The 24,857-nt window shown below is 51.0% G+C and overlaps 2 protein-coding genes across 11 annotated transcripts; one reads left to right on the top strand and one right to left on the bottom strand.

The window, feature by feature from the left end:
• Positions 1-5,192: 5,192 nt before the first annotated feature.
• MPI (mannose phosphate isomerase) lies at positions 5,193-13,814 on the top strand. Of its 7 annotated transcripts, none has more exons than XM_033189348.1 (8): positions 5,193-5,274; positions 5,711-5,838; positions 6,559-6,759; positions 7,823-7,964; positions 8,302-8,484; positions 11,764-11,937; positions 12,621-12,829; positions 13,124-13,814. In XM_033189348.1, exons 1-8 carry the CDS (start codon positions 5,259-5,261, stop codon positions 13,340-13,342), a joined length of 1,272 nt encoding a protein of 423 aa, XP_033045239.1. In that variant the 5' UTR covers positions 5,193-5,258; the 3' UTR covers positions 13,343-13,814. The 7 variants fall into 7 exon arrangements, with proteins under 7 accessions (XP_033045239.1, XP_033045244.1, XP_033045245.1 ...); XM_033189349.1 differs by having other exon boundaries at positions 5,227-5,386; positions 13,124-13,667; XM_033189351.1 differs by lacking the exon at positions 5,193-5,274 and adding an exon at positions 6,303-6,415 and having other exon boundaries at positions 5,715-5,838; positions 13,124-13,667.
• A 1,869-nt stretch (positions 13,815-15,683) lies between these two features.
• On the bottom strand, positions 15,684-23,119 carry FAM219B (family with sequence similarity 219 member B). 4 transcript variants are annotated; one of them, XM_033189345.1, is made up of 5 exons: positions 22,817-23,119; positions 22,508-22,595; positions 21,370-21,447; positions 20,895-20,943; positions 15,684-18,429 (listed from the first exon to the last, which is right to left on the bottom strand). In XM_033189345.1, exons 1-5 carry the CDS (start codon positions 23,028-23,030, stop codon positions 18,262-18,264), a joined length of 597 nt encoding a protein of 198 aa, XP_033045236.1. In that variant the 5' UTR covers positions 23,031-23,119; the 3' UTR covers positions 15,684-18,261. The 4 variants fall into 4 exon arrangements, with proteins under 4 accessions (XP_033045236.1, XP_033045235.1, XP_033045237.1 ...); XM_033189344.1 differs by having other exon boundaries at positions 20,741-20,943; positions 22,817-23,106; XM_033189346.1 differs by having other exon boundaries at positions 15,684-18,426; positions 22,817-23,106.
• Positions 23,120-24,857: the final 1,738 nt, after the last annotated feature.

Below are 24,857 nucleotides of genomic sequence, written 5' to 3'. Positions count from 1 at the left end.
TACATAGAGGTTATACATTGGTTTGCCCCAAAAAGGTGGGATATCTTGAAGCGGGGGCTCATGTGAATTCAGAGATTCTTTGATTTGTAATTGGCTAAGTAAGCAAGGCTTTGTCTAAAAACTTGGGGTCAGCAGAAAGGAATGCTAAGGTTTGGCCCATGGGTATGACTCTCTCCACACCCCTCAGGGATAACTTGGAACAAAGGATGGTGGTCAGAGGTCAGTCTTCAGTTCCCCCTTATCTGAGGTCAATGTGACAGCAGTGGGCATTTTCCATCTGGTAGGAGTCTGGAATTCCAGTACTTTGGGAGACTGAGGCAGGAGAACAGTTTGAGCCCAGGAGTTCAAGACCAGCCTAAGCAACATAGCAACACCCCTGTCTTTACAAAAAATTTTAAAATTAGCCAGGCGTGGTGGCATGTTTTTATAGTCCTAGCTACTCAGGAGGTTGAGATGAAAGGATAGCTTGAGCCCAGGAGTTCGAGGCTGCTGTAGGCCTGGATGACATAGAGAGAACCCATCTCTGAAAAAAAAAAAAAAACAGAAGACATGTCAAGGTGTTATTTGTTTTTAGAGATGGAGTCTCACTCTGTTGCCCAGGATGGAGTGCAGTGGTACAATCACAGTTCACTGCAGCCTCAACTTTCCAGGCTCAAGCAATCCTCCCACCTCAGCCTCCAGAGTAGCTGGGACTACCAGCATGTGCTACCACACTCAGCTAATTTTTAAAGTATGTTTAGAGACAGGGTCTTGCTATGTTACCCAGGCCAGTCTCGAATTCCTGGACACAAGTGATCCTCCTGCCTTGGCCTCCCAAAGTGCTGGAATTACAAGTGTGAGCCACTGCACCTGGCCAAGATGTTATCTTCAGTTTTTTTTTTTTTTGAGACGGAGTCTTGCTCTGTTGCCCAGGCTGGAGTGCAGTGGCCGGATCTCGGCTCACTGCAAGCTCCACCTCCCGGGTTCACACCATTCTCCTGCCTCAGCCTCCCAAGTAGCTGGGACTACAGGCGCCCGCCACCTTGCCCGGCTAGTTTTTTTGTATTTTTTAGTAGAGATGGGGTTTCACCATGTTAGCCAGGATGGTCTTGATCTCCTGACCTCGTGATCTGCCCATCTTGGCCTCCCAAAGTGCTGGGATTACAGGCTTGAGCCACTGCGCCCAGTCCAGTTTTTTGTTTTTTTTTAAATAGTAATGGGATCTTGCTATGTTGGCCAGGTTGGTCTTGAACTCCTGGCCTCAAGCAATCCTTCTGCCTCTGTCTCCTAAAGTGCTAGGATTACAGGCCTGGTCTGGTGCACCCTATCTGTAGCTTTTTGTTGTTGTTGTTGAGACAGAATCTCACTCTGTCACCCAGACTGGAGTACAGTGGCACAATCTCCACTCACTGCAAGCTCCACCTCCCGGGTTCACACCATTGTCCTGCCTCAGCCTCCCAAGTAGCTGGGACTACAGGTGCCCGCCACCACGCCTGGCTTATTTTTTGTATTTTTAGTAGAGACGGGGTTTCACCATGTTAGCCAGGATGGTCTCAATCTCCTGACCTTGTGATCCACCTGCCTCAGCCTGCCAAAGTGCTGGGATTACAGGAGTGAGCCACTGCGCCCAGCCCCTATCTTCAGTTTTTATAGGGAACTAAACAACTTGTGACTCTGGCTTACTTGGGTGGCTGTTTAAGTTATTATTACCTTCTTCCTTAGTGGGTTATTCATTTACTTCCCTAATTGCTGGATGCAGGGCTGGCTAGGTTCCCGAATCTCCCTTGAAGGGACTCAAAATTTTTCCTTTATCTCCATACTTGCAGGCCAGACAGGCACCTAAGAAGGGTCTGTCCTCCATATCAATGTCTCTCAGGGCCTGATCATATAAAAGGATGCACATTCCTCAGATAAAATCTCTTTTCTCAAGATAGACCAGCAAGAGGGAAGAAGTAGAAGGTTCTAGGTTCTCCAAACACCCTAGTTTCCCTTACAGATAAGTTTTTCTGTATTGGGGGAGGGTGGCATGGGGTTGGGGGGGGGGTCTGTATCTCCCAACAATCTAAGTTCTTCCTTCACTTTGTAGGGATACTATGAGCAAGTAACCCTGACTATGTTTTCTGTGGTAGTGGTAGTGGGGAGTGCTCCAAGAACTCCTTGGGCCTCATTAATCCCTCATTCTTATCTGAGAAGGTTCCTATTGCTTGGTGTATTAGTTTGTTTTCATACTGCTATAAAGATACTACCTGAGACTGGGTAATTTATAAAGAAAGGAGGTTTGGGACAGACATGGTGGCTCACGCCTGTAATCCCAGCACTTTTGGAGGCTGAGGTGGGTGGATCACCTCAGGTCAGGAGTTTGACACCAGCCTGGCCAACGTGGTAAAACCTCATCTCTACTAAAAATACAAAAATTAGCCGGGCATGGTGGCACGTGCCTGTAGTCCCAGCTATTTGGGAGGCTGAGACAGGAGAATCACTTGAACCCGGGAGGTAGAGGTTGCAGTGAGCCAAGATTGTGCCAATGCATTCTAGTCTGGGTAAGAGTGAGACTCCATCTCAAAAAAAAAAAAAAAAAAAGGAGGTTTGGCCTGACGCGGTGGCTCATGCCTGTAATCCCAGCACTTTGGGAGGCCAAGGCGGGTGGATCACCTGAGGTCAGGAGTCTGAGACCAGCCTGGGAAAAATGGTGAAACCTCACCTCTACTAAAAATACAAAAATTAGCCGGGCATGGTGTGTGCACTCAGCTACTTGGGAGGCTGAGGCAAGAGAATCACTTTAACCTGGGAAACGGAGGTTGCAGTGAGCTGAGATCACGCCCCTGCACTCCAGCCTGGACAACGGAGCAAGACTCCTTCTCAAAAAGAAAAAAAAAAAAGGTTTAATTGACTCAGTTCTACATGGCTGGGGAGGCCTCAGGAGCTTATAATCATGACAGAAGACAAAGGGGAAGCAAGGCATGTCTTAGATGGCAGCAGGAGAGAGTGACAGCGAGAAAGTGCCACATTTTAACACCATCAGCTCTCAGGAGAACTCACTCACTATCATGAGAACAGGATGGGGGAAACTACCCCCATGATCCAATCACCTCCCACCAGGTCCCTCCCTCAACATGTGGGGATTACAATTCAAGATGAGATTTGGGTGGGGACACAGAGCCAAATCATATCTCTGGGGGAGTGGAGATGAGGGGAAGGAGTGGTATTCCAAAGCAGGAGGTATTGAGTACATTGTTTCATGAGTCTTTTTTTTTTTTTTTTTTGAGATGGAGTCTCACTCTGTCGCCCAGGCTGGAGTGCAGTGGCCGGATCTCAGCTCACTGCAAGCTCCGCCTCCTGGGTTCACGCCATTCTCCTGCCTCAGCCTCCCAAGTAGTTGGGACTACAGGTGCCCGCCACCTCGCCCAGCTAGTTTTTTGTATTTTTTTTTTTTTTTTTTTTTGAGACGGAGTCTCGCTCTGTCGCCCGGGCTGGAGTGCAGTGGCCGGATCTCAGCTCACTGCACGCTCCGCCTCCCGGTTCACGCCATTCTCCTGCCTCAGCCTCCTGAGTAGCTGGGACTACAGACGCCCGCCACCTCGCCCGGCTAGCTTTTTGTATTTTTTTTAGTAGAGACGGGGTTTCACCATGTTAGCCAGGATGGTCTCGATCTCCTGACCTCGTGATCCGCCCGTCTCGGCCTCCCAAGTGCTGGGATTACAGGCTTGAGCCACCGCGCCCGGCCAGTTTTTTGTATTTTTTAGTAGAGACGGGGTTTCACCGTGTTAGCCAGGATGGTCTCGATCTCCTGACCTCATGATCCACCCATCTCGGCCTCCCAAAGTGCTGGGATTACAGGCTTGAGCCACCGCGCCTGGCTCATGAGTCTTGTATTATCCATTTTATTATTCCTTAGTGCATGGTAAAGCTTCTTTTGAAATGCAGGCTGATTTATCTGAGCCAGAGGACCCCAGGGGATGTGAGATAGATACCCACACCTGGGCAGAGGATTACAGGGAAAACAGCAGCCCCTCTTTCCCTTGGGCACATGTGGTAGAGGCTGTGGGAATCAGGGTATTGCAGGGGTGATGAGGGTAGAGTCAGGACTATAACTCCTCATTCTGGGTTCCCCGGAGTTTTGACTGCTGTGCTCCTAGCCTCAAGCAATCCTTCTGCCTCTGCTTGCTAAAGTGCTAGGATTACAGGCCTGAGCCACTGACTGCCCTCCTCCTAGGAGGCTGTTGACTGAGGAGATCTGGATGTCAAAGCCTTTCACCACAGGATATAGCAAGATTACTGCAGAGTCAAGGCCCAAGGCCATCCTTCCCCATGCGCAGCTCTTGCTAACTCCCCTGACTTCTCTGTGTGCAACTTGTAAGCAGCTCAGCCTGGAGTAGGAGTTGAGGTGCTGACTTTCTACAGCATCTGGGACAGGAAGGATCAGAGGAGCACAGAGTGGTGACTGCCTTGTAGGTGTTCCACATCATCCCATCTGACCGTTCAACAAGCGTGTCAGGCTGGCATTATTCACCTCATTCTATAAAGCTCAGAGAAGTGAAGGGCCTTGCATGTGACATTTACTATCATCATCACTAGTATGTCCCTACTCACATCACAGCAATTCTTTGCTCAAATCTCTAATTGCTAAGAGACTCGTAGTAAAACCCAAAGTCCTCACAATAGCAATAGTCTGCAAAGCTCTGCCCCTGTCTTACTCACTCTGCTCCAGCCACAGTGGCCTCCTTGCTGTTCCCTCCGGAACACGCCCGGCACAGTCCCACATTCCCGCCTTGCCCTGGCTTTCGCTGTGGCTGTTTCCTCCCCGCAGAACACTCCTGCCTTCCTCATCGCCAAGTCTGGGTTCAAACCTCACCTCCTCAATGAGGCTTGCCCAGACAGCCTTTTAAATTCTGCAAACTGCCTCCCACTCCCACCTGCTCCCTTACTTTTTGTGGCCTTGACCTTTCAACATACTACATGATTACTTGTCTGTCTTGCCTTCACCGGAATGTAAGCGCTCTACAAAGGCAGAGGGAAGACTGTCTTGCTCTCTGATGTATCCTCCAGCCCTTAGAACAGTCCGTGGTACTTAGTAGGCTTTCAGTACATCTGTGCCCGGCGATGGAAAGAATGAATGAACACTAAGACCGAAGATTGCGACCGTAAGCCTCTGGGCACTGGTGCCCTGGGGCCTGGCGGAACGCTCAGAGAACTACATTTCCCGTGAAGCTCTGGGCGCAGAGGGCCGCGGGGGCTGCCGGGAAAGACATACGTGCTTAATCCCGGTGCAGGGGGCGAGCATGGCGGCTCCGCGAGGTGAGCCGTTGGCCCGGTTGTTGGCGAGTGTGTTGGTGGCGCGCGTCCTGGGGACGACTCCTGGCATGATCGGCCAGGTTGAGTCCGCTCCTGGCGCTCCGCGGAAAGATGGGTGGGTGCCGGGTAGAGGTGGGGCCACCTGCGATGGGGATTGACCTTCGAGGGGAAGGGGCCCTTCTAGACGTCGTGCCGTGGGATAGTTACCTCCTGCTCCCTCCCCGCCACCCCGCCTCAGATCAGCACAGGGTCCTTACTGCTGCCCATCTGATAGTTGGGAACATCGAGGCCTGCAGCTGAGGGGGGTCTCATCCAACAGCCTACAAACCCCTTATTTACTCTGTCGGCAGTGAGCACCCCCAGCTCTTGCCTGGTTTCCCGGGACACTAGGGTGGGGCCTGAGGAGTGGAGTGGCAACTGACCCTGTCTGTGCCCCTAGTATTCCCACTTTCCTGTGCGGTGCAGCAGTATGCCTGGGGGAAGATGGGTTCCAACAGCGAAGTGGCGCGGCTGTTGGCCAGCAGTGACCCACTGGCCCAGATCGCAGAGGACAAGCCCTATGCAGAGGTGAGTCCCAGGCTGTATTTCAGCCGACTTTACCCGCAGATCAGGAGAAAGGGCCTGAGGCAAGTCATAAGAATCAGCTGGGAAGGGTGAGGCAGCAAGGAGGGAGGAGGCGCACTTGGCTCTTCAGGCTAATGGACTAGATAGTGTTACCAAAAATAAGAGAGGTTTTGTCATAATAGGCTGGGATTTCCAGCACTCTCCTTCCCCCAACCACTCTTAGCACTTAGTGAATTTTAATTCAGCCCTCTTTGACAATTCAGTTTTTTTACTTTGACTATTTTTTTTGCATTTTTATTAACCTAAAATATTTCTCCTGCCTATTTAATGAAGAAAAAGCCAAAGCATAGGAAGGCTTTCGCCTCTGCTTCTGAAACTGGAAGATGTATGTTAACCCCTGAAAGAATCATTTAAGAGTTATAGTTTTTCTGCTACCTTGACAGTGCTGGTGTCATTCTCCTCTTTGGACAGACAAGCTACATCTAAAGAAGGGAAATAACTAGTCCAAGGCTCCACAGATGGCTAGAGGCAGAGTCTGGACAAGGGACTGGGTCTGCTGCCTCCCTGTATGTCCATGATGGCATGAACATTTGTATCCAGACCTGGGAGGCCTTTCCCAGGAGTCAGTTGCCCTCTGGGGAGTACAGCATAACGGACTGGGACGGGCCAACTCAGGGTGCCAGGTTTCTCCCCCTTCCCCTCCCAAGTTTCCTGTCTTTCCAGTTGTGGATGGGGACTCACCCCAGAGGGGATGCCAGGATCTTTGACAACCGCATCTCACAGAAGACCCTAGGCCAGTGGATTGCTGAGAACCAGGACAGCTTGGGCTCAAAGGTCAAGGACACCTTTAATGGCAATCTGCCCTTCCTCTTCAAAGTGCTCTCAGTTGCAACACCCCTGTCCATCCAGGCACACCCTAACAAGGTAAAGGACAGAGTGCGGTGCAGAGGTCAGGGTACAGAAGGGCTTATGCTAAGGCCCTCCTATTACTTTTACTGCCACTTTTACCCCACCCATGCCAGGCTCCTGCCCAAGGCCAAATCCAGACTGACAATTCCCAATTTAGCTCTGCAAAGCCACATGTAGCAACTAAGTCTAAGCAAACAGCTGACCGGCCTGTGCCAGGGGAGTTTCTCTAAGCTCATTCCAAGGGGCTTGTTCCTGGTCTTCCCTCACCCAACCCAGGTCTATTCATATCTGCCATTTACTAACCTGCTTTCAGGAAGAGTTCAACTTGCAAGGCAGGGCAGGTACCCTCAGCTCCACCCCCTTGGAGTCTTCCTACACAAGCCTGAGTCCTATTCTAAGCAATTGTGGATCAAAACTCCTTCTTTTTTTTTTTTTTTTTTTTTGAGACGGAGTCTTGCTCTGTCGCCCAGGCTGGAGTGCAGTGGCACGATCTCAGCTCACTGCAACCTCCTCCTCCCGGTTCAAGCAATTCTTCTCCCTCAGCCTCCCAAATAGCTGAGACTACAAGCTCGTGTCACCACACCTGGCTAATTTTTGTATTTTTAGTAGAGATGGGGTTTCACCATGTTGGCCAGGCTGGTCTTGAACTCGTGCCCTTGTAATCTACCCATCTCAGCCTCCCAAAGTGCTGGGATTACAGGCATGAGCCACTGTGCCCAGCCAAAACTCCTTATTTCTAGATACACCAAGTAAGACCCAGAGAAGGGAGGGATTTACCCAAAGCCACACAGCTTGTTAGTGTCAGAGCTTGGCCTGGTGTTTGGGTTTCCTGATTCACAGGCCAAGCCTCTTAAAGTCTACCCCAGCTTTTCCTTGGATTTGCCCCATTTCCCTGCCCTGGGTTGGCTGAACCCCAAGTTTCTACATCATGCTTTGACTGGGCTCCTTGCCAGAGGTAGGTAGCTCCTGCCATCCTGCGACTGGGGAGGGTGGACAGCAGGGGCTAGGTGGCACTGGTGTTCCTGCTAGGTAATGGCTGTACCCTCACCATCCTCCTCTTCCCCTGGCCACCCCACAGGAGCTGGCAGAGAAGCTGCACCTCCAGGCTCCACAGCACTACCCCGATGCCAACCACAAGCCAGAGATGGCCATTGCCCTCACTCCCTTCCAGGGCTTATGTGGCTTCCGGCCAGTTGAGGAGATTGTAACCTTTCTGAAGAGTAAGTTGGGCAGAATGCTGAAGGCATGCGTATTGGGCCAGGGATACCTGGGAAACCAAGATGATAGGAATAGTGGCCGAGAACAGGGGTCACATGTGACAGGCACTGAAGGGCCTCATGAAGCAGTTTTTGGAGCCAGTGGGCCAGGCCAGTGAGACCAGGCTCAAGTGTGGTTGCCAAGGGCTGGTGGTGAGTGATTGGTTTCTACTGCAAAGTTTACTTAGCATCGCTGGCTCTTTGGTTAGGGCTGGGATGGGAAGGCGTCCTCCAACTCCCCACTTGTGTGGGTTCCATCTTACCATTCCTGATATGGGCCCTGGGCCTGGCCTTCCTGTAGAGGTGCCTGAGTTTCAGTTCCTGATTGGAGATGAGGCAGCAACACACCTGAAACAGACCATGAGCCATGACTCCCAGGCTGTGGCCTCTGCTCTGCAGAGCTGTTTCTCCCACCTGATGAAGAGTGAGAAGAAGGTGGTGGCAGAACAGCTCAACCTGTTGGTGAAGCGGATCTCCCAGCAAGGTGGGCATGGTTATATTCCTGGTTGGGTGCAATGCTCTGGCCTGGGCTCCCCGGCAGACACCAGACTCTAGGGACAGTTCTCAACCCCCTTGCCCAAGTGGAACACTAAAAGGGGCCCAACTTAGATGACCTGTTGGCAACTTAGCATTGCTTTCCTAGTCTTTGTGGAGCAGGGCCCTTCTTAGTTGAGTGCTGCTTCCCAACTGGTCATCTTCTCCAGATGGTTGAAGGCAGACTGGCATAGAAGACTCTTAGGATGCCTTCCACCTAGGCATTCTGAGATTTTCCCCAGCCCTGCAGCTACCCTCCATGGATGGACTTGTATCTTGGGGCCAAAGAGGCAGGAAGGGGACAAGAGCATCCTCCCTCTCCTGGAAAGGCCTGATGCCTCCAGCACTCGGTCATTTGATTGTTCCTTTACCTGCTGTGTGCCCGATCTTGTGCTAAGAAGAGTTCAAGAAATAACTGTGACAGGTGTGGTCGTGTCACCCCAAAGGTGGGGAGTCAACACAAGCAGTAAGAAACACGAAACATAACAGACTCGCAGCAATGAGCTTATGTGGTGCAGCCAATGAGTTCTCAAGATTCTTCGCCTGGCAGCCACAGCCCACACCAAGGCTGGAGTGCAGTGGTGCGATCTTGGCTCACTGCAACCTCCACCTCCCAGGTTCAAGCAGTTCCCTGACTCAGCCTCCTGAGTAGCTGGGATTACAGACGTCCGCCACCACACCCGGCTAATTTTTGTATTTTTAGTAGAGACAGGGTTTCACCATCTAGGCCAGGCTGGGCTCAAACTCCTGACCTCATGATCCACCCGCCTTGGCCTCCCAAAGTGCTGGGATTACAGGCGTGAGCCACCGTGCCCAGTGCCACAGCCCCGTCTCTAGTTGGCCCAGAGCTCTCTATTTTACCTCTACAGGTTTCCCGTTACCTTTGAGCCTTAGGGGACTATTTATTTTACCCAAGCGTATTTTGTTCAGAGAGTGTGTGCGTGTGTGTGTGTGTGTGTATTTTGAGGTCTCTGTTGCCCCAGGCTGGAGTGCAGTGACGGGATCTTGGCTCAATGTAGCCTCCGCCTCCCGGGTTCAACCAATTCTCCTGCCTCAGCCTCCCGAGAAGCTCGGATTACAGGTGTGTGTCACCACGTCTGGCTAAGTTTGTATATTTTAGTAGAGACAGCTAGGATTACAGGCGTGAGCCACTATGCTGGGCCCCTTGCCTCACTTTAAAGAAGCTTGGCTGGGCGTGGTGGCTCATGCCTGTAATCCCAACACTTTGGGAGGTTGAGGTGGGCGTATCACTTGAGGTCAGGAGGTCGAGACCAGCCTGGCCAACATGGTGAAACCCCATCTCTACTGAAGATACAAAAATTAGCCGGGCGAGGCAGAGGTTGCGGCAAGCCTAGATCATCGTGCCATTGCACTTCAGCCAGGACGATAGAGTGAGACTCTGTCTCAAAATAAATAAATAAATAAATAAATAAATGCTGGGCATGGTGATGTGTGCCTGTAATCCCAGCTACTCAGAAGGCTGAGGCATGAGAATCACTTGAACCCAGAAGGTGAAGGTTGCAATGAGTCTAGATCGCACCACTGCACTCCAGCCTGGGAGACACAGCAAGACTCCGTCTCAAAAAAAAGAAAAAAAATTGGCCGGGCGCGGTGGCTCAAGCCTGTAATCCCAGCACTTTGGGAGGCCGAGACAGGCGGATCACGAGGTCAGGAGTTCGAGACCATCCTGGCTAACACGGTGAAACCCCGTCTCTACTAAAAAATACAAAAAAGCTAGCCGGGCGAGGTGGCTGGTGCCTGTAGTCCCAGCTACTCGGGAGGCTGAGGCAGGAGAATGGTGTAAACCCGGGAGGCGGAGCTTGCAGTGAGCCGAGATCCGGCCACTGCACTCCAGTCCGGGTGACAGAGCGAGACTCCGTCTCAAAAAAAAAAAAAAAAGAAAAAGAAAAAAAATTAAAAATTAAAGAAGTCCAACCTTGCCACTCTACCCAGGCTGAGCTCACTTTCCCGTCGTCTCCAGGACGGGAGACGAGCTCGGCACATTCTGTCTTATGCTATCTGGAGTAGTGGACTGAGAGATTCTCTGAGACACAGAACTTTCTTTTTTTGAGACGGAGTCTCGCTCTGTTGCCCAGGCTGGGGTGCAGTGGCACAATCTCAGCTCACTGCAACTTCCGCCTCCTGGGTTCAAGAGATTCTCCTGCCTCAGCCTCCCAAGTAGTTGAGATTATAGGCACATGCCACCACGCCCGGCTTTTTTTTTTTTTTTTTTTGTATTTTTAGTAGAGAGAGGGTTTCACCATGTTGGTCAGACTGGTCTCGAACTCCTGACCTCGTGATCTGCCCGCCTCGGCCTCCCAAAGTGCTGGGATTACAGTCATGAGCCACCGCGCCCATCCAAAACATAGAACTTTCAATGTTAAAAACTAGAAAGTCACCGGGTGTGGTGGCTCACACCTGTAATCCCAGCACTTTGGGAGGCCTAGGTGGGAGGATCACTTGAACCCAGGAGTTCGAGACCAGCCTGGGCAACATAGCGACACCCTGTCTCTGCAAACAATAAAAAACTTAGCCGGGCATGGTGGCATGAACCTGTGGTTCTCACTACTCAGGAGGCTGAGGCAGGAGGATTGCTTAAGCTTGGACAGTTGAGGCTGCAGTGAGCTATAATCGTGCCACTGCACTCCAGCCTGGGTGACAGCGAGACCCTGTCTCAAAAAAAAACGGGGAAAGTTCAGGCATGTTGTTTACCCTTCATGAATCTTTTGAGTTATCTCCCTAGATTTTGAGCTCCAAGAGCAGTGGTTCTCAACCAGGGGAATTTGGCTGTCATTTGGAGGCATTTTTGATCGTCAAAACCCAGATAGGGGTTGCTAGTGGCATCCTGTGCGTGGAGGCCAGGGAAGCTGCTAAACATCCATCAGTACACAGGACAGCCCCCACAATAAAGAATTACCTAGCCCAAATGTCAGTGGCACCAAGGCTGAGAAATCCCATCCTGAAAGGACCATACTCTAGCCCTTTTAGTGGCTAGTATAGTCCTGAGCATGTGAACAGTCAAGATATGATGAAAGATGGTATTTGTATGGACTGGAGTATCAAGCAAGGCTGGACCTCCAAAGGGCTGGAGGCGTGGCCAGGACAGGGCCACTTTGGCTTCTGGATTCCTGTGGCAGGGACCTTTTCCTAGGACTCCCTGGCCAATGTGGGGCTATGAACAGCACTGAGTATCCCCCTAAGTGACCTTGGGGTGCTCTGTGACCCTCAGTGGCTGCCGGAAACAACATGGAAGACATCTTTGGGGAGCTTTTGCTGCAGCTGCACCAGCAATACCCAGGTGATATCGGCTGCTTTGCCATCTACTTCCTGAACCTGCTTAACCTGAAGCCTGGGGAGGCCATGTTTCTGGAGGCCAATGTGCCCCATGCCTACTTGAAAGGAGGTGAGCCACATTTCAGCAGTGAGCCCCACTGCCTTCCCTGCTGGGCCCTGTTTCCCTGTCTGGACAAAAGGAGAAGGGTGGTCAAGGAGACCCCTAAGGACCTTGCAGTTCTGACCTCTGAGGGTTCCTGGGCTCAGCAGGCAACAGCTGGTAGGGATGTTGAATCCATTTAGCATTGAACACACCTTGAATCCTGCCACCAACCCTGTGATGCCATGCTACTGATTTTAAGCCCTGCCAGTCAGTGTGGGAACCATGATTTGAACACAGACTATACTGGATCAAAGCTGTTGTTCTTTGTCACAGCCTTTGTATGTCTGTCCTATCTACCCAGGGATTTTTACACTAAAATATGCATGTTGCCACAGAAGGATGCCACCTTTTGACTGTTGGCTGCTTATCCACACATGCCTCATGCACAGAATTCTGTCGTAGAAGTGGAAGACTACAGAGTTGGGGCTTCCCAACCCCCAGGGGTTAACATGGCTCCCCTCTGACAGTAACGGGTGACCTGTCACCTGTTTTTGGTATTTGATCTCTTAGCCCCATTCTCCCAGAGAATACAATTCATGGAAATTTTTGCCTAACTTGGCATGGGATTCATGGAGCTCAGGTTAGGAGGCCCACAGCTGGAGAGCCAAGGCATACTTCATCAGCTTAGCACATGACGACTGTCTCTCTAGACTGCGTGGAGTGCATGGCGTGTTCGGACAACACAGTTCGTGCTGGCCTGACACCCAAGTTCATTGATGTGCCAACCCTGTGTGAAATGCTCAGCTATACCCCTAGCTCCAGCAAGGACAGGCTCTTTCTCCCGACACGGAGTCAGGAAGACCCCTACCTCTCAATCTATGACCCCCCTGTACCAGACTTCACCATTATGAAGATGGAGGTGAGTGAGGGGCCATGATGAGTGTGTCCTTCGTGTGCCATGAAAATCTCTGGCAAGGGTCACGATGTAAAGGCCACCTGGGGCTGGGTTTCCTGTCAAGCTCACTTGGTGGAGGGTGGCCCCAGGGCCTGCCCATTCCTCCCTGTACCAGGGGCCAGGCCTCTATGCTGACTGAGCCTGGGTTGTGGGAGAAGGTGGCAGAGCTCTCCCTTGTGCCTTGGGGACTGTCCTGGGCCCATCAGCTGATGAGAGCAGAGTCTGAGCTGCATTGCCTTATCGTTTCTTCCTGCCCAGGTCCCTGGCTCTGTCACTGAATACAAGGTCTTGGCACTGGACTCTGCCAGCATCCTCCTGGTGGTACAGGGGACAGTGATAGCCAGCACACCCACAACCCAGACACCAATCCCTCTGCAGCGTGGTGGCGTGCTCTTCATTGGGGCCAATGAGAGTGTCTCACTGAAGCTTACTGAGCCAAAGGACCTGCTGATATTCCGTGCCTGCTGTCTGCTGTAGAGGCTGCAGCCTCCCTAGCTCTCCTCTGCTAGCCACCCTAAATTCCAGCCAGCCTCGCCTCCTGAGGCCCAGCTCAAGCCCCCTTCCTTGCTCCGGACCCCTTAGGTATATCCTGGAAGAGCTGGGGTGGAGGAGGGAGCGCGAAGATAGTGACTCCTGAACACACCCCGGTGGAACCATCTTCTTTGGGGATGAGAGGCCTGTGTAAGGGGTCTAATACTCCCCTTGTCTTCCCTCTCTACTCCTCTCTACACCTGAGCCAGGCTCTTGCCAACTCTGTTCCAGCCTATGGCTTTAGGCTAGCTGGTAAAATATGTGACCCAGCCGGGTAATTTCTAAGAACAGGGTTCTAGTGCTGGGACTGCCCATTTCCTCAGCTGCAGAGGAGGAAAGGGAAAGGGTAGGCCTGTGGACTAACACTGTTTACACCCTTTTATTCTGTCAAAGCAATTAAAGGTCACTTGTGTTGAGGCTGTGGAGTAATGAGCACTCAGCCTTTGGGGTACCTGTTCTAAAGTGGGCCAAAAGAGCTCTCCCTGCATGATGCCCCAGTTTTTGCTTTATTCCTACTTCATACAGCTTCCTGGGGGTGGGCAGGCTACACTCCAGAATGCTGGTATGGGAAGGAGTGGGAGAGGAAGCCAGCTTTGGCCTCAGAGGCACAGCTTGCAAGCAGCCCTACAGAGAGAACGTGGCTCAAAGGATACACCAGTCACCAGTGCAAGACTCTTTGCTCCTGTTTTTCAATTGGCCCTAGAGAAGGGGTCAGCAAAACCAGGCAGGCAGGCCAGTCCTGGCCATACCTGTTCATTTCCATACGGTCTGGCTGCTTTCAAGCTACAGTGGCAAAGTTGAAGAGTTGCACTAGACTATACGGCCTGCAAAGCTGAAACTATTGATCATCAACCACTTCTCTAGAACATACTTAACTGTTGCAGATTACAGGGACTCAGGAACCGAATTAGACAATTTTCACAGTGAGAAGCCCAGTTAGCTTTCCTAAACTGGCAGGAAGTGCGAAGGAGGGAATCTCTCCCAATGCCCTGCTCCAGGGGTGGGACACACCTGCAAGAAGCTGTCAGCTGTCTGCTGCTGCTGAGGTTTCTAACCTGCAATCGTAGATCCTGTCACAACAGGCTAATCACTTAGTCCACTGGCTCCTTCCTGTGGGATAAAGGTTTAAATTCATACAAAAGAATCTTTCTGGGCTTCTGCCCACACTAGAGTCCCTATACAACGGAGTCCCAGGAAACCACATTCAAAAATCTGGGTTTTGGCTGGGCGCGGTGGCTCATGCCTGTAATCCCAGCACTTTGAGAGGCTGAGACGGGCGGATCACGAGGTCAGAAGATCGAGACCATCCTGGCTAACATGGTGAAACCCCGTCTCTATTAAAGATACAAAAAAGCCGGGCGCGGTGGCTCACGCCTGTAATCCCAGCTCTCAGGGAGGCAGAGGCGGGAGGATAGCTTGAGCCCAGGAGTTCGAGACCTGCCTGGGTAATACAGCGAGACCCCGTTCTCCACAAAAAGGAAAAAAAAAAAAAGACAAAAAAATTAGCTGGGCGTGGTGGCGGGTGCCTGTAGTCCCAGCTACTCGGGAGGCTGAGGCAGGAGAATGGTGTGAAACCGGGAGGCGGAGCCTGCAGTGAGCCAAGATCATGCCACTGCACTCCAGTCTGGGCAACAGAGTGAGACTCTGTCTGGGGAAAAAAAAAAAAAAAAAAGTTTTTTTGCCTCCAAATTTTCTTCAGCTAAAGAACAATAAATATGAGCTGGAAAGAAAGGTTCTGCTAAAGGGAACCCATTCTATAGAAGTGACTTGCAAGGGCCTATTTCACTCACGCTGTCCAATGAAACGGGCCCGAAAGTTGTACCCACTGGGAATAGCAGAAAGGGCGGGGAGTTTCCAGAAAGAATTGCTGCAGTCAGCTAATTAAGCTATTTCTTCATTTCACGATATCCACGATATTCTTTTTTTATTTTTTGAGACGGAGTCTCACACTGTCTCCTGGGCTGGAGTGCAGAGACATGATCTCAGCTCACTGCAACCTCTGCTTACTGGGTTCAAGTGATTCTCCTGCCTCAGCCTCCCGAGTAGCTGGGACTACAGGCGCCTGCCACCACACCCAGCTAATTTTTCGTATTTTTAGTAGAGATGGGGTTTCAGTAGAGACGGGGTGACAGGATCTACGATTGCAGGTCAGGTCAGGCTGGTCTCAAATTCCTGACCTCATGATTTGCCTGCCTCAGCCTCCAAAAGTGCTGGGATTACAGGCATGAGCCATCGTGCTCAGCCAAGGCCTTTCTTTAAAATCCTACTGCAACACAGACACAGCTCAACTAGTGTGATTGCATTTATTCTTATAAAGGTACAGAGCTGTAGAAGTGCAAGCCAAGAGTTCTGCAGAGTAGTACATAAACACCATATGGTACCACTCCTGCTGGGAGGTAAGCCTGGATATACCCTTCTCCCCAGGAAACTGTCACCTGCAGAACACCCAGCACTCAGAATTAAGGCAGTTTGGCCCTGGGCACATTGGTGGTATTTTGGTATGTGGCCACTGGCCCTAAATAACTGACCATTTCTACCCTGCCTCACTGCACTGTCCCACCAGGTCCCTCCAGCTTCTTCTACAAGGTAACACCCTCCTACATGGGGTCAACCAGCTCAGAAACCTCTTCTTCAGGGACAGCTGCCACTGAATATTAGAGTTGATGATTACAACAATAATGAAGAGGGCCTTGGTTTTGGGGTCCTACCACCCTCACCCCTAGCAGCTGCTAAACAGCCAGGCCACTCTGCCCTGACCACCGTCCTGACAGAGATGTGGGTCTATACTTACCTTCCACAGCCACCTCCCAGCACGCACTGGGGTCCCTCTACCCACGCCACTATCTTTCTTTACACTGTGCTATATTTGATCCCTTTCCACATGTGCACTTCACCTCTGCAGACACAAGAAAGGCCTGGACACGGTCTCTGCAGGTGGGGAAGGGGTTCTGGATGGAGATATTTTTGCTCTCTACAGGCATTTGCACAAAGTGCTCAGAATGTTGGCCACCTGCGTAGAGCTGCAGAGTCCCATTCCAGAACAGAGTAACCATCTGCCTCCTCTCTTCCCAAGACCCCAAGCTGACAGGACTCTTGTCTCTGTCCTATCTCCCTGCTGTGATGCTGCTAGCTGGTAGAGTAAGTCAGCCCCTAGATACTGTATATTCCTCTCAACCTTCCATGGTTTGAGAAAAACACAAAGATAGATGTCCATCAAGCACTCACAGGATTACCATTGTGAAGGCAGTTGTCAGACAAATAACAAATAAGGCCATATCTTTTTATTAGACTTTCTCATCTTCCAGTCACCCCTTGTGGTAGAGCAAAAAGAGTGTGTTGTCCCTCATATGCCTCTAGTGGTCACAGGACACTGAGTAAAGCAAAAGACTGGATACTTTCCCATGTAGAACCTATACCCCAATACCAACTATTGGGCTGGGAACCCTGTCTATGCCCATTCAAAGCTCACCATGTGGAAGGATTGCTTGGGCCTAGGAGGTTGAGGCTGCAGTGAGCTGTGAATGCACCACTGCACTCCAGCCTGGGTGACAGAGACCCTGTCTCCAACAAAACAGAATGCTCACCATGGTTCTGAGTGAAGCCAAAAAACAAAACAAAACAAAACAAAAAACCTGTTGGAAAAATTCTAGAAAGAGGCTTGGTATAGAGAAATTATGCCTGTTTCTGCTGTTTGGGCTGGGGGCTGAAAGAGGCTGTGTTACCCAAAGGTCTGCTTAAAGCCCAATCCTGAGTATCCAGTGAGGCCCATGCTGTGACCAGAAGAATCTGGCAATAGAATGGTCCATGCTGCAGTGAAGGGAGGCCCTCTACACTGGTGGACTGATTTCCTCAGGCAAGGGTCTAGGAGCTGGCTTGGGTCTCTCCTACCCTTCCTGTCTGTAAGCCTCAGTCTAGGACAAAGCCCACACAGCTGTATACCCACTCTCACCCATTGCTACTTCTCAAAAGATTAAAAGCTAAACAAATAGGAAGGCACCAGACTGCTCCCTGTAGCTCCCTCTGCTGGTAATAATAAAAACTGCAGGCTTCTGGGGCCAGCCCCAGTACCTTTGACCCAATCTTTTAGCTCAAAGACTGGGTGAAGAAACTCGCCAAGACCAAGGAAATACAAATAAATAAATATGAACATGTCGGAACAGTTTTTCTCCTAACTAGGGAAGGGCGAACCAGAATCACTAAACTCACCCAGACAGTTGGACCAGTTGGGAATACCCCAGGTCCAAGGATTCTGGAAGCCAGGATCCTGCTGTATCATTAAGCAACCTATGATCCATCATAGTTAGACAGGTGCAACCTGAAGACGGACAAAAGGACTAACTTTATGCTCTCTTGAAGGTCAAGCCTGCAAACCATCTTAGAGCTAGAAATAGAGCAAATGGAATTTCTCGAACTGGTCTCAGTTAAATTCTTTTTTGGATTGCCAGCTATAATAAACCATAAAGTGCTATTTTCTGCCTCCATACAACACTATCTAGCACAGCCTGGGCACAAGAGCTCCCTTTTTGCCTCCCTGAAGCACTATGACAAATACCAGTCAAGCTGTCTGCAAGTGTTTTCCTTAGCCACCTTTGTCACCCACCATAAGAACCAGGATTCTTCTGTCCTGCCCTTATTAAGTGACTTCTCCAAACTCTGTTCCAACAGCAGAGGAAAACTGCAGAATTCCACCTATCAGCCCACAGCCCAGATGGGGGCCTCTGGCCTGAGAAGCAACAGGTGAGGGCTACCTGCAGGTCACTTTGTAGAGGTCAGTGACTCCAGTGCTCACTGCACTCTGAGCTATGAGTGGCCAACAGGGCTCTGTAGACCTCGTGGTGAGCAGGGCCCATCTTAGAGGGTCATGTCTACTGGAGGGTACAGGAAGAAGAGTCCCCAAGACAGCACCAGCAGCAGGAGCACGTTGAAGAGGCCATAGGCTTAGGGGGGATGAGGTCCAAGTCCTCGTCATCTGGAATCTCATCCAGGTGATACCCATCCTGAAGCAGCTGCCGGCTCACATCCTGGTTCACCTGCTAAGAGAAGGAGAGGAGGGAACTATAGGCCAAGATGCAAAGCAGAAATAACTGCTACCCAAAAGACAGGCCCACATTCCCTTACCAGGGCTTCCTGTCCATGTCCCATCCCAGGCCAACCCCACACATCCCAGGACTCCAGGAGGAAGTGCCACCTTCTCCTACTTGTGCCTCAGCCAGCAGTCAGCCTTAGTACTGTCCAAGCTTCACTGTCACTGACCCCCAGGGGATCTGTTCTCACTAAATCCTGAGGCATTCATAAAAATATCAAGTTCCCAATTATGTTTGAAATCAATGCTCTGACTGTTCCCACTGGGAACCCAGACTAGTCCTTATCAAGGCTGAAAAATATGGGATAATGATAACAGAACAATGGACTACCGTAGTAGAACATGGGTTACAGCGGAAGGGGGTGGTGAGCAGCTTTTTCTACACACTGCCAGTTAGACTTAGACTTATCCTTTGATGCCAGCAGAGCTGGGTCCCTACAAAAGTGGAATCTGTTGGTTGGTTTCGTCAGTTCACTGAGCATAAGAAAAATAAGGCCGGGTGTACGGTGGCTCACGCCTGTAATACCAGCACTTTGGGAGGCCGAGGAGGGTGGATCACAAGGTCAGGAGATCGAGACCACCCTGGCTAACATGGTGAAACCATGTCTCTACTAAAAAACAGAAAAAATTAGCTGGGTGTGGTGGTGGGCGCCTGTAGTCTCAGCTACTCGGGACGCTGAGGCAGGAGAATGGCGTTAACCTGGGAGGCAGAGCTTGCGGTGAGCCGAGATCACACCATTGCACTCCAGCCTGGGCAACAGAGCGAGATTCCATCTCAAAAAAAAAAAGAAGGCTGGGCACAGTGGCTCATGCCTGTAATCCCAGCACTTTGGGAGGCCAAGGTGGGTGGACCACTAGGTCAGGAGATCGAGACCATCCTGGCTAACGCGGTGAAACCCCGTCTGTACTAAAAATATTAAAAAAAATTAGCCGGGCGTGGTGGTGGATGCCTGTAGTTCCAGCTACTCGGGAGGCTGAGGCAAGAGAATGGTGTGAATCCGGGAGGTGGAGCTTGCAGTGAGCCCAGATCGCACCACTGCACTCCAGCTTGGGCAACAGAGCAAGTTCACCGTCTCAAAAAAAAAGAAAAAAAAAGAAAAAGACATGAGGCTGGGGAAAGTGTAAGACTTCCTCTTAGACACAATCTTTGACACTCAGACATTTAAGCAGGACACAATTTGCAAACTGCTCTATTCTCTGTGGCAGAAACTCAGAGATTAGCCAAGACTTCCAGGAGAGTAAGAAAAGCCAGTGGTGTAGTCAGGTCCCCAGCACTTCACCTGTCAAAGGGAATGAGCTGCAAATGCCAGGATTTTACATCCCTGTGTTTCTATCTGGGACAGTCACTCTGGAAGAATGTCCACATGGCTACTATCCCAGGAGTGTTTTAGCCTGAGTTTTCTTTTTTTTTTTTTTTGAGACGGAGTCTCACTGTATCGCCCAGGCTGGAGTGCAGTGGCGTGATCTCGGCTCATTGCAAGCTCCACCTCCCGGGTTCACGCCATTCTCCTGCCTCAGCCTCCCGAGTAGCTGGGACTACAGGCGCCCACCACCACGCCCAGCTAATTTTTTGTATTTTTAGTAGAGATGGGGTTTCACCGCAGTCTTGATCTCCTGACCGCCCGCCTTGGCTTCCCAAAGTGCTGGGATTACAGGCATGAGCCACCACGCCCAGCCTAGTCTGAGTTTTCACAGATGGAACAAACGAAGAAACAGAAGTTGTTTGGTCTGGAAGAAAGCAAGCTTGGTGGAAGATTGGCAGGGGAGAGACAGAAACGCTGATCTCAGAGAGACTAGAGTTGCTGTGTGACATTAGAAAGCAGTCAAGGACCAGTGGACCCATTCAGATTAAGGAAGATTTATCTAAGAGCTACTCAAAGAAAAAATTGTGTGTGTATGTGTTGAGGGAAGAGTGGGTAGCAAGGCTCCTTGGAGGTGGTGAGTACCCAATTACAAAAAGCATTCAAGTAAGCACAGACTAGTAAACACTTAGCTGGGATCTATCAAAAGGATTCCTTTTCTAAGCTGTGGCCTAGAATACTTTATTTTAGAGTCTTATTTTAGAGACAGGCTCTTGCTATATTGTCCAGGCTGGTCTTGGAACTCCTGGACTCAAGCAATCCTCCTGCCTCAGCCTCCCTGGTAGCTGAGACTACAGGCATGTACCACCATACCCAGCTTACATGACTTCTGAGATCATTTCTAGCCCTGAGTCTATATGGTCTCCTCGATTCTCAACAGCCCTCCTTGGTCACCTATACCTCCACTGGGAGAAGAGGGCAGAGTGGAAGACTGTAGAACAGACCAGAAGTCTGGCACAGTGCTGTGCTGACAGCGGGCACCAAACAAGCATTTGGCAGTGGTGGTAATGCTGCCTGCAGCCTGGCCCTGCGCAGAAAAGTGCTCTGGACTTGCCTCTGCAGAGGAATACCCGGAGGAGTATCTGGATTCCAGCTCCCCATCACTAGGAGAAGAGGAAAACAGTCAGTTCAGGGAGGTACCTGTGGCACATGACTGTAAATCATAAGGTGGAGAGCATGCAAGGGCATCTGGAAAACTTGTGAAGCAAAGGCTTTATACAACAGAACTCAAGCCCGAATAGGGTTCCCTCAACTGGTTCTGGCAGGAACAGGGTCACTCTCACTAACAACGCAGACGTAACAGGGCAGGATGATCCACTGGACATTGGTGCTCTGAATTCTAGAGCAGCATGATTACCTATGAGTCTTCTAACCAAGCCATCCTGGGAAGGGATATTGTTCAGAAGAGAACAGCCCTGGAATATACATGAAGGGCCTTGGAGGAGACAGGGAACAAGCAAAGGCATCAAGCAATCTTCAGTTCCAGCCAAGTTGCTTCCCAAGGGGTTATTTCCAAGGGGAGCACTCACCTGTCAGAGTCGAGGGACACCAGGTTTTCATCTGGACTCTGGCTAAGAGCAGTATAGCCCTTGTTAAACTTCACTGACCTGAGGGGAGATGGGGGAGAAGAGACCAAGCATAGATGAAAGCATAGGCATTTCACAGGGATAGCCAGAGTCCTTGCCCTGAAGAAGAAAGAATTGACTGCACTACTGACTTGCCTTCTCCCTGGTCACAGCCACCACCGCCTGCAGCTCCATGTACCTGGCTACAGTGCCAGTGCCTCAGAATGTGTAGGTCCTCATTCTTTTTTTTTTTTTTTTTTGAGACAGAGTCTGGCCCTGTCACCCAGGCTGGAGTGCAGTGGCGCCATCTCGGCTCACTGTAATCTCCACCTACTGTGTTCAAGTGATTTTCCTGTCTCAGCCTCCTGAGTAGCTGGGACTACAGGCGTGCCCAGCTAATTTTGTATTTTTAATAGAGACAGGGTTTCACCATGTTGGCCAGGCTGGTCTCAAACTCCTGACCTCAATTGATCCACTCGCCTCGGCTTCCCAAAGTGCTGGAATTACAGTCGTGAGCCACCACGCCCGGCCTGTATTCTACTCCTCCCATAGGTCTTGGAAAAAAGCACACCTCCCCTTGCCTTAACTAAGAAAAGCACCCTCTCCCCAATTATTTAATCAGAGGACACAAAAACTGCAAGCCTTTGGGTAAAGGGTTAGGGTTAACCTTCACTTCTCCGAGTTTCAACCCTCATCTGTAAAAGGAGGCACTGAATAAGGTTCTATTCAGCTCCGAGAGTTTACTATTCTGTTGAAAACAAACAAACAAAAACAGGTCTAGCCGTTCCCACACTGCTCTTCGTCCTCATTCCCGGAGACTCCAGCCACCATTCTCCTCCCTAACAGAGGAGGAGAAGGATAGTGAATGAGCCCGTGCAGTCACAGAACTCCCTTATTCCGAAGCCCTTTCTGTGACCCTGTCACATCCTTAAAGGAAAAGAGGAGATTGTTCCTCTTCCCATTTTAAAGATAGTGAACCTGACAGGTTGCACCAGGGGAATCGCTAGCTCGGCCTTAAACCAGAGCACCCTGTCTCCCGTCCTAGGGATTAAAGCCTTCTCTACAACTGCTGGCACGGAGGAGGTGTGGCGCCTGCTGAGACCTTTTCCCTGAAGAGTCTGGGCGGTTCGGCGAGGCCCCCAGCATGCCTTTTCTCCGCAGAACGGCCTTGGCCAGGTCCCGGTGCTTCTCTGGAAGTTAAAGGGCCCGGGTCAGCCGGGTCTTCCCCACTCCGCAGCGTCTCCCGAAGGCTGGGAGGCCGCTCTTTCCGAACGGATTTTAAGGGGCGGGAGCAGGCTGCAGCTAAACCCTTCTCTCCGGGGCCGAGGCCCAGCGAAGCTCCAGAGCCCGCCCGGGGGACGCGGCCGCCCGCCCAGGGACAGACCTCCCCCGACCATCGGGCCACACTCACGCAGCTTGGCTTGAATGGAGGGTGCGCGCGTTACCATGTATGGCCCCCGCTTCTCCACGGCCGCGGGGGTGCGCTCCCCCAGACGGAGGGCTCTATTACTAATCTGCCCGGAGGGTGGCCCCGCAGCTCCCGGCGCGCGGTCCCGAGCCCCGCTAGGCCGGGGTCCCGGAGTAGACAACCGCACCGCGCGCCCGCTGGGCTCCGCGGTCGCCATGGCCGGGCTCCGCCCTGCCGGATGATGCAGCCCCGCCCTTGGCAAACAAGCGGACGGCAGAGGGAGAGGCGGGCTCTCTTTCAGCAAGGGCGGTGCGCAGGCGCAGGTCGTCCCCTTCCGGAGCTCTCCGGTTAGGTAGTCTGGGTACTTGGCCCAAATGTTCCGCCCTTCTTTCCGGGCGGACGGGCAGCTCAGTTCTCGCTCTTGGGGTAGGCGGCTTGAGCCTGGTGATGGTTAGGCTCAGTTCTGCCTCTAGTGGAAATTAAATACTGATATTGTTGTGGGGCTGCGCGTGTGCGTCGGTCGGGCGCCCACAGTTTGAGTCCTGGCGCGCCGCACTCTGTACTTCTCGCAGTGTCTCCTTGGGGGTCCCCCCACATATGGAGCTGCCAGAGAGCAGACTTGGGTTGAAGAGACATGTGAGGACAAGCGTTCTCAGCGACCTTTTCTAGCAAAAGAAAGAGGCCCCAGAGATTAAAGAACCTTGTGAAGGTGACACACCTAGAGGCAATAATTGCGCTGATCCATCTGATGCCAAACCCCACCTTCTTTCCAACACCAAGAGGTGCCTGGGACCTTGGACAAGACCTGACCCTCTCTAGGCCTCAGTTTCCACATTTAAAAATAGAACCAGTGTCACTACTCATTGTACAGTGAGGCAAATAGGCGTTGAAAAGGAGGGTGAAAGTGCACTCTGAGTCTGTGTGTGGTAGGCTATGTGTCAGGGCTCTTGAATTCTGTAGCCCCCAAGGGATGTGCTTGTGACTGGCTGGAAAGAAACTCCAGATCCTTGTGGAACTCCCAAATCTCATGAGGCTGTCCCTTGACTAATTTACTGGCCTCAGTAGGGTAGGTCAACAGTGTGCAACCTCCGAGCTCCCAGGGACACGCAGACCGTTGGGTGGCACTATGCCTTGGGCAAGAGAGGTAAAAAGGAAGAATTTAGGGCTGAAGTTTTCAAAAATCAGAAGCACAAAGGAATCCTTACCATTTTGATAGATTCTCCCCTGTCATGATGTTAGACTGTTTTTGCCTCCAGAAACAGCAGGTTCATATAGCTCAACTTAGTATTTAATCATTCTAACCTCCCAATGAAGCCAATAGTTATTCTTGTTAAACAAATGAAGCTTAGACTTGGTGAAGTTTACCAGTTAAGTGATAAACCTGGAATTTGTACCCAGCTCCCTGTGGACTCCAGAGAAGTAGTTTTCTGGCGGGACGCAGTGGCTCACATCTGTAATCCCAGCACTTTGGGAGGCTGAGGCAGGCAGACTACCGGAGGTAGGGAGTTCAAGACCAGCTTGGGCAACATGATGAAAAGTGAGCCGAAATCGGGCCACTGCACTCCAGCTTAAGCAACAGAGAGAGACGCTGTCTCAAAAACAAACAAACAACCCCCCCGCCCCGCAAAAAAAAACCAACAACAAAGAAGTGGTTTTCTTCTGGTTATGCTGATGGGGACTTCACCAAGAGCCAAATAAAATATGATTTAAACCAGCAGTCTCCAACCTTTTTGGCACTAGGGGTTGGTTTTGTGGAAGACAGTTTTTCCATGGGGTGGAAATGGCGGGAGGGGGGAGCTGGTTTTGGGATGATTCAAGCACATTTATTGTGCACTTTATTATTACATTACAATATATAACGAAATAATTATACAACTCAACTTAGAATCAGTGGGAGCCCCAAGCTTGTTTTCCTGCAACTAGACGGTCCCATCTGGGGGTGATGGGAAACAACGACAGATCATCAGGCATTAGATTCTCATAAGGAGCCCACAATCTAGATCCCTTGCATGTGCGGTTCACAATAGGGTTCATGCTGCTATGA

The sequence above is a fragment of the Trachypithecus francoisi genome, unplaced genomic scaffold (genome assembly GCF_009764315.1).
Source record: "Trachypithecus francoisi isolate TF-2019V2 unplaced genomic scaffold, Tfra_2.0 Lachesis_group3, whole genome shotgun sequence".
Classification (NCBI taxonomy): domain Eukaryota; kingdom Metazoa; phylum Chordata; class Mammalia; order Primates; family Cercopithecidae; genus Trachypithecus; species Trachypithecus francoisi.
This window is presented reverse-complemented; position numbering and strand designations above follow the sequence as displayed.

Coding starts and splice junctions, on each gene's coding strand:
- MPI (XM_033189348.1), top strand. Junction 6,760..7,822: donor TCCAGGCACACCCTAACAAG/GTAAAGGACAGA, acceptor GCCACCCCACAG/GAGCTGGCAGAGAAGCTGCA. Junction 7,965..8,301: donor GATTGTAACCTTTCTGAAGA/GTAAGTTGGGCA, acceptor GCCTTCCTGTAG/AGGTGCCTGAGTTTCAGTTC.
- FAM219B (XM_033189344.1), bottom strand. CDS start 23,030: ATGGCGACCGCGGAGCCCAGCGGGCGCGCGGTGCGGTTGTCTACTCCG. Junction 21,448..22,507: donor CCAGACTCTTCAGGGAAAAG/GTCTCAGCAGGC, acceptor ATCTCCCCTCAG/GTCAGTGAAGTTTAACAAGG. Junction 20,944..21,369: donor GTGTCCCTCGACTCTGACAG/GTGAGTGCTCCC, acceptor CTCTTCTCCTAG/TGATGGGGAGCTGGAATCCA.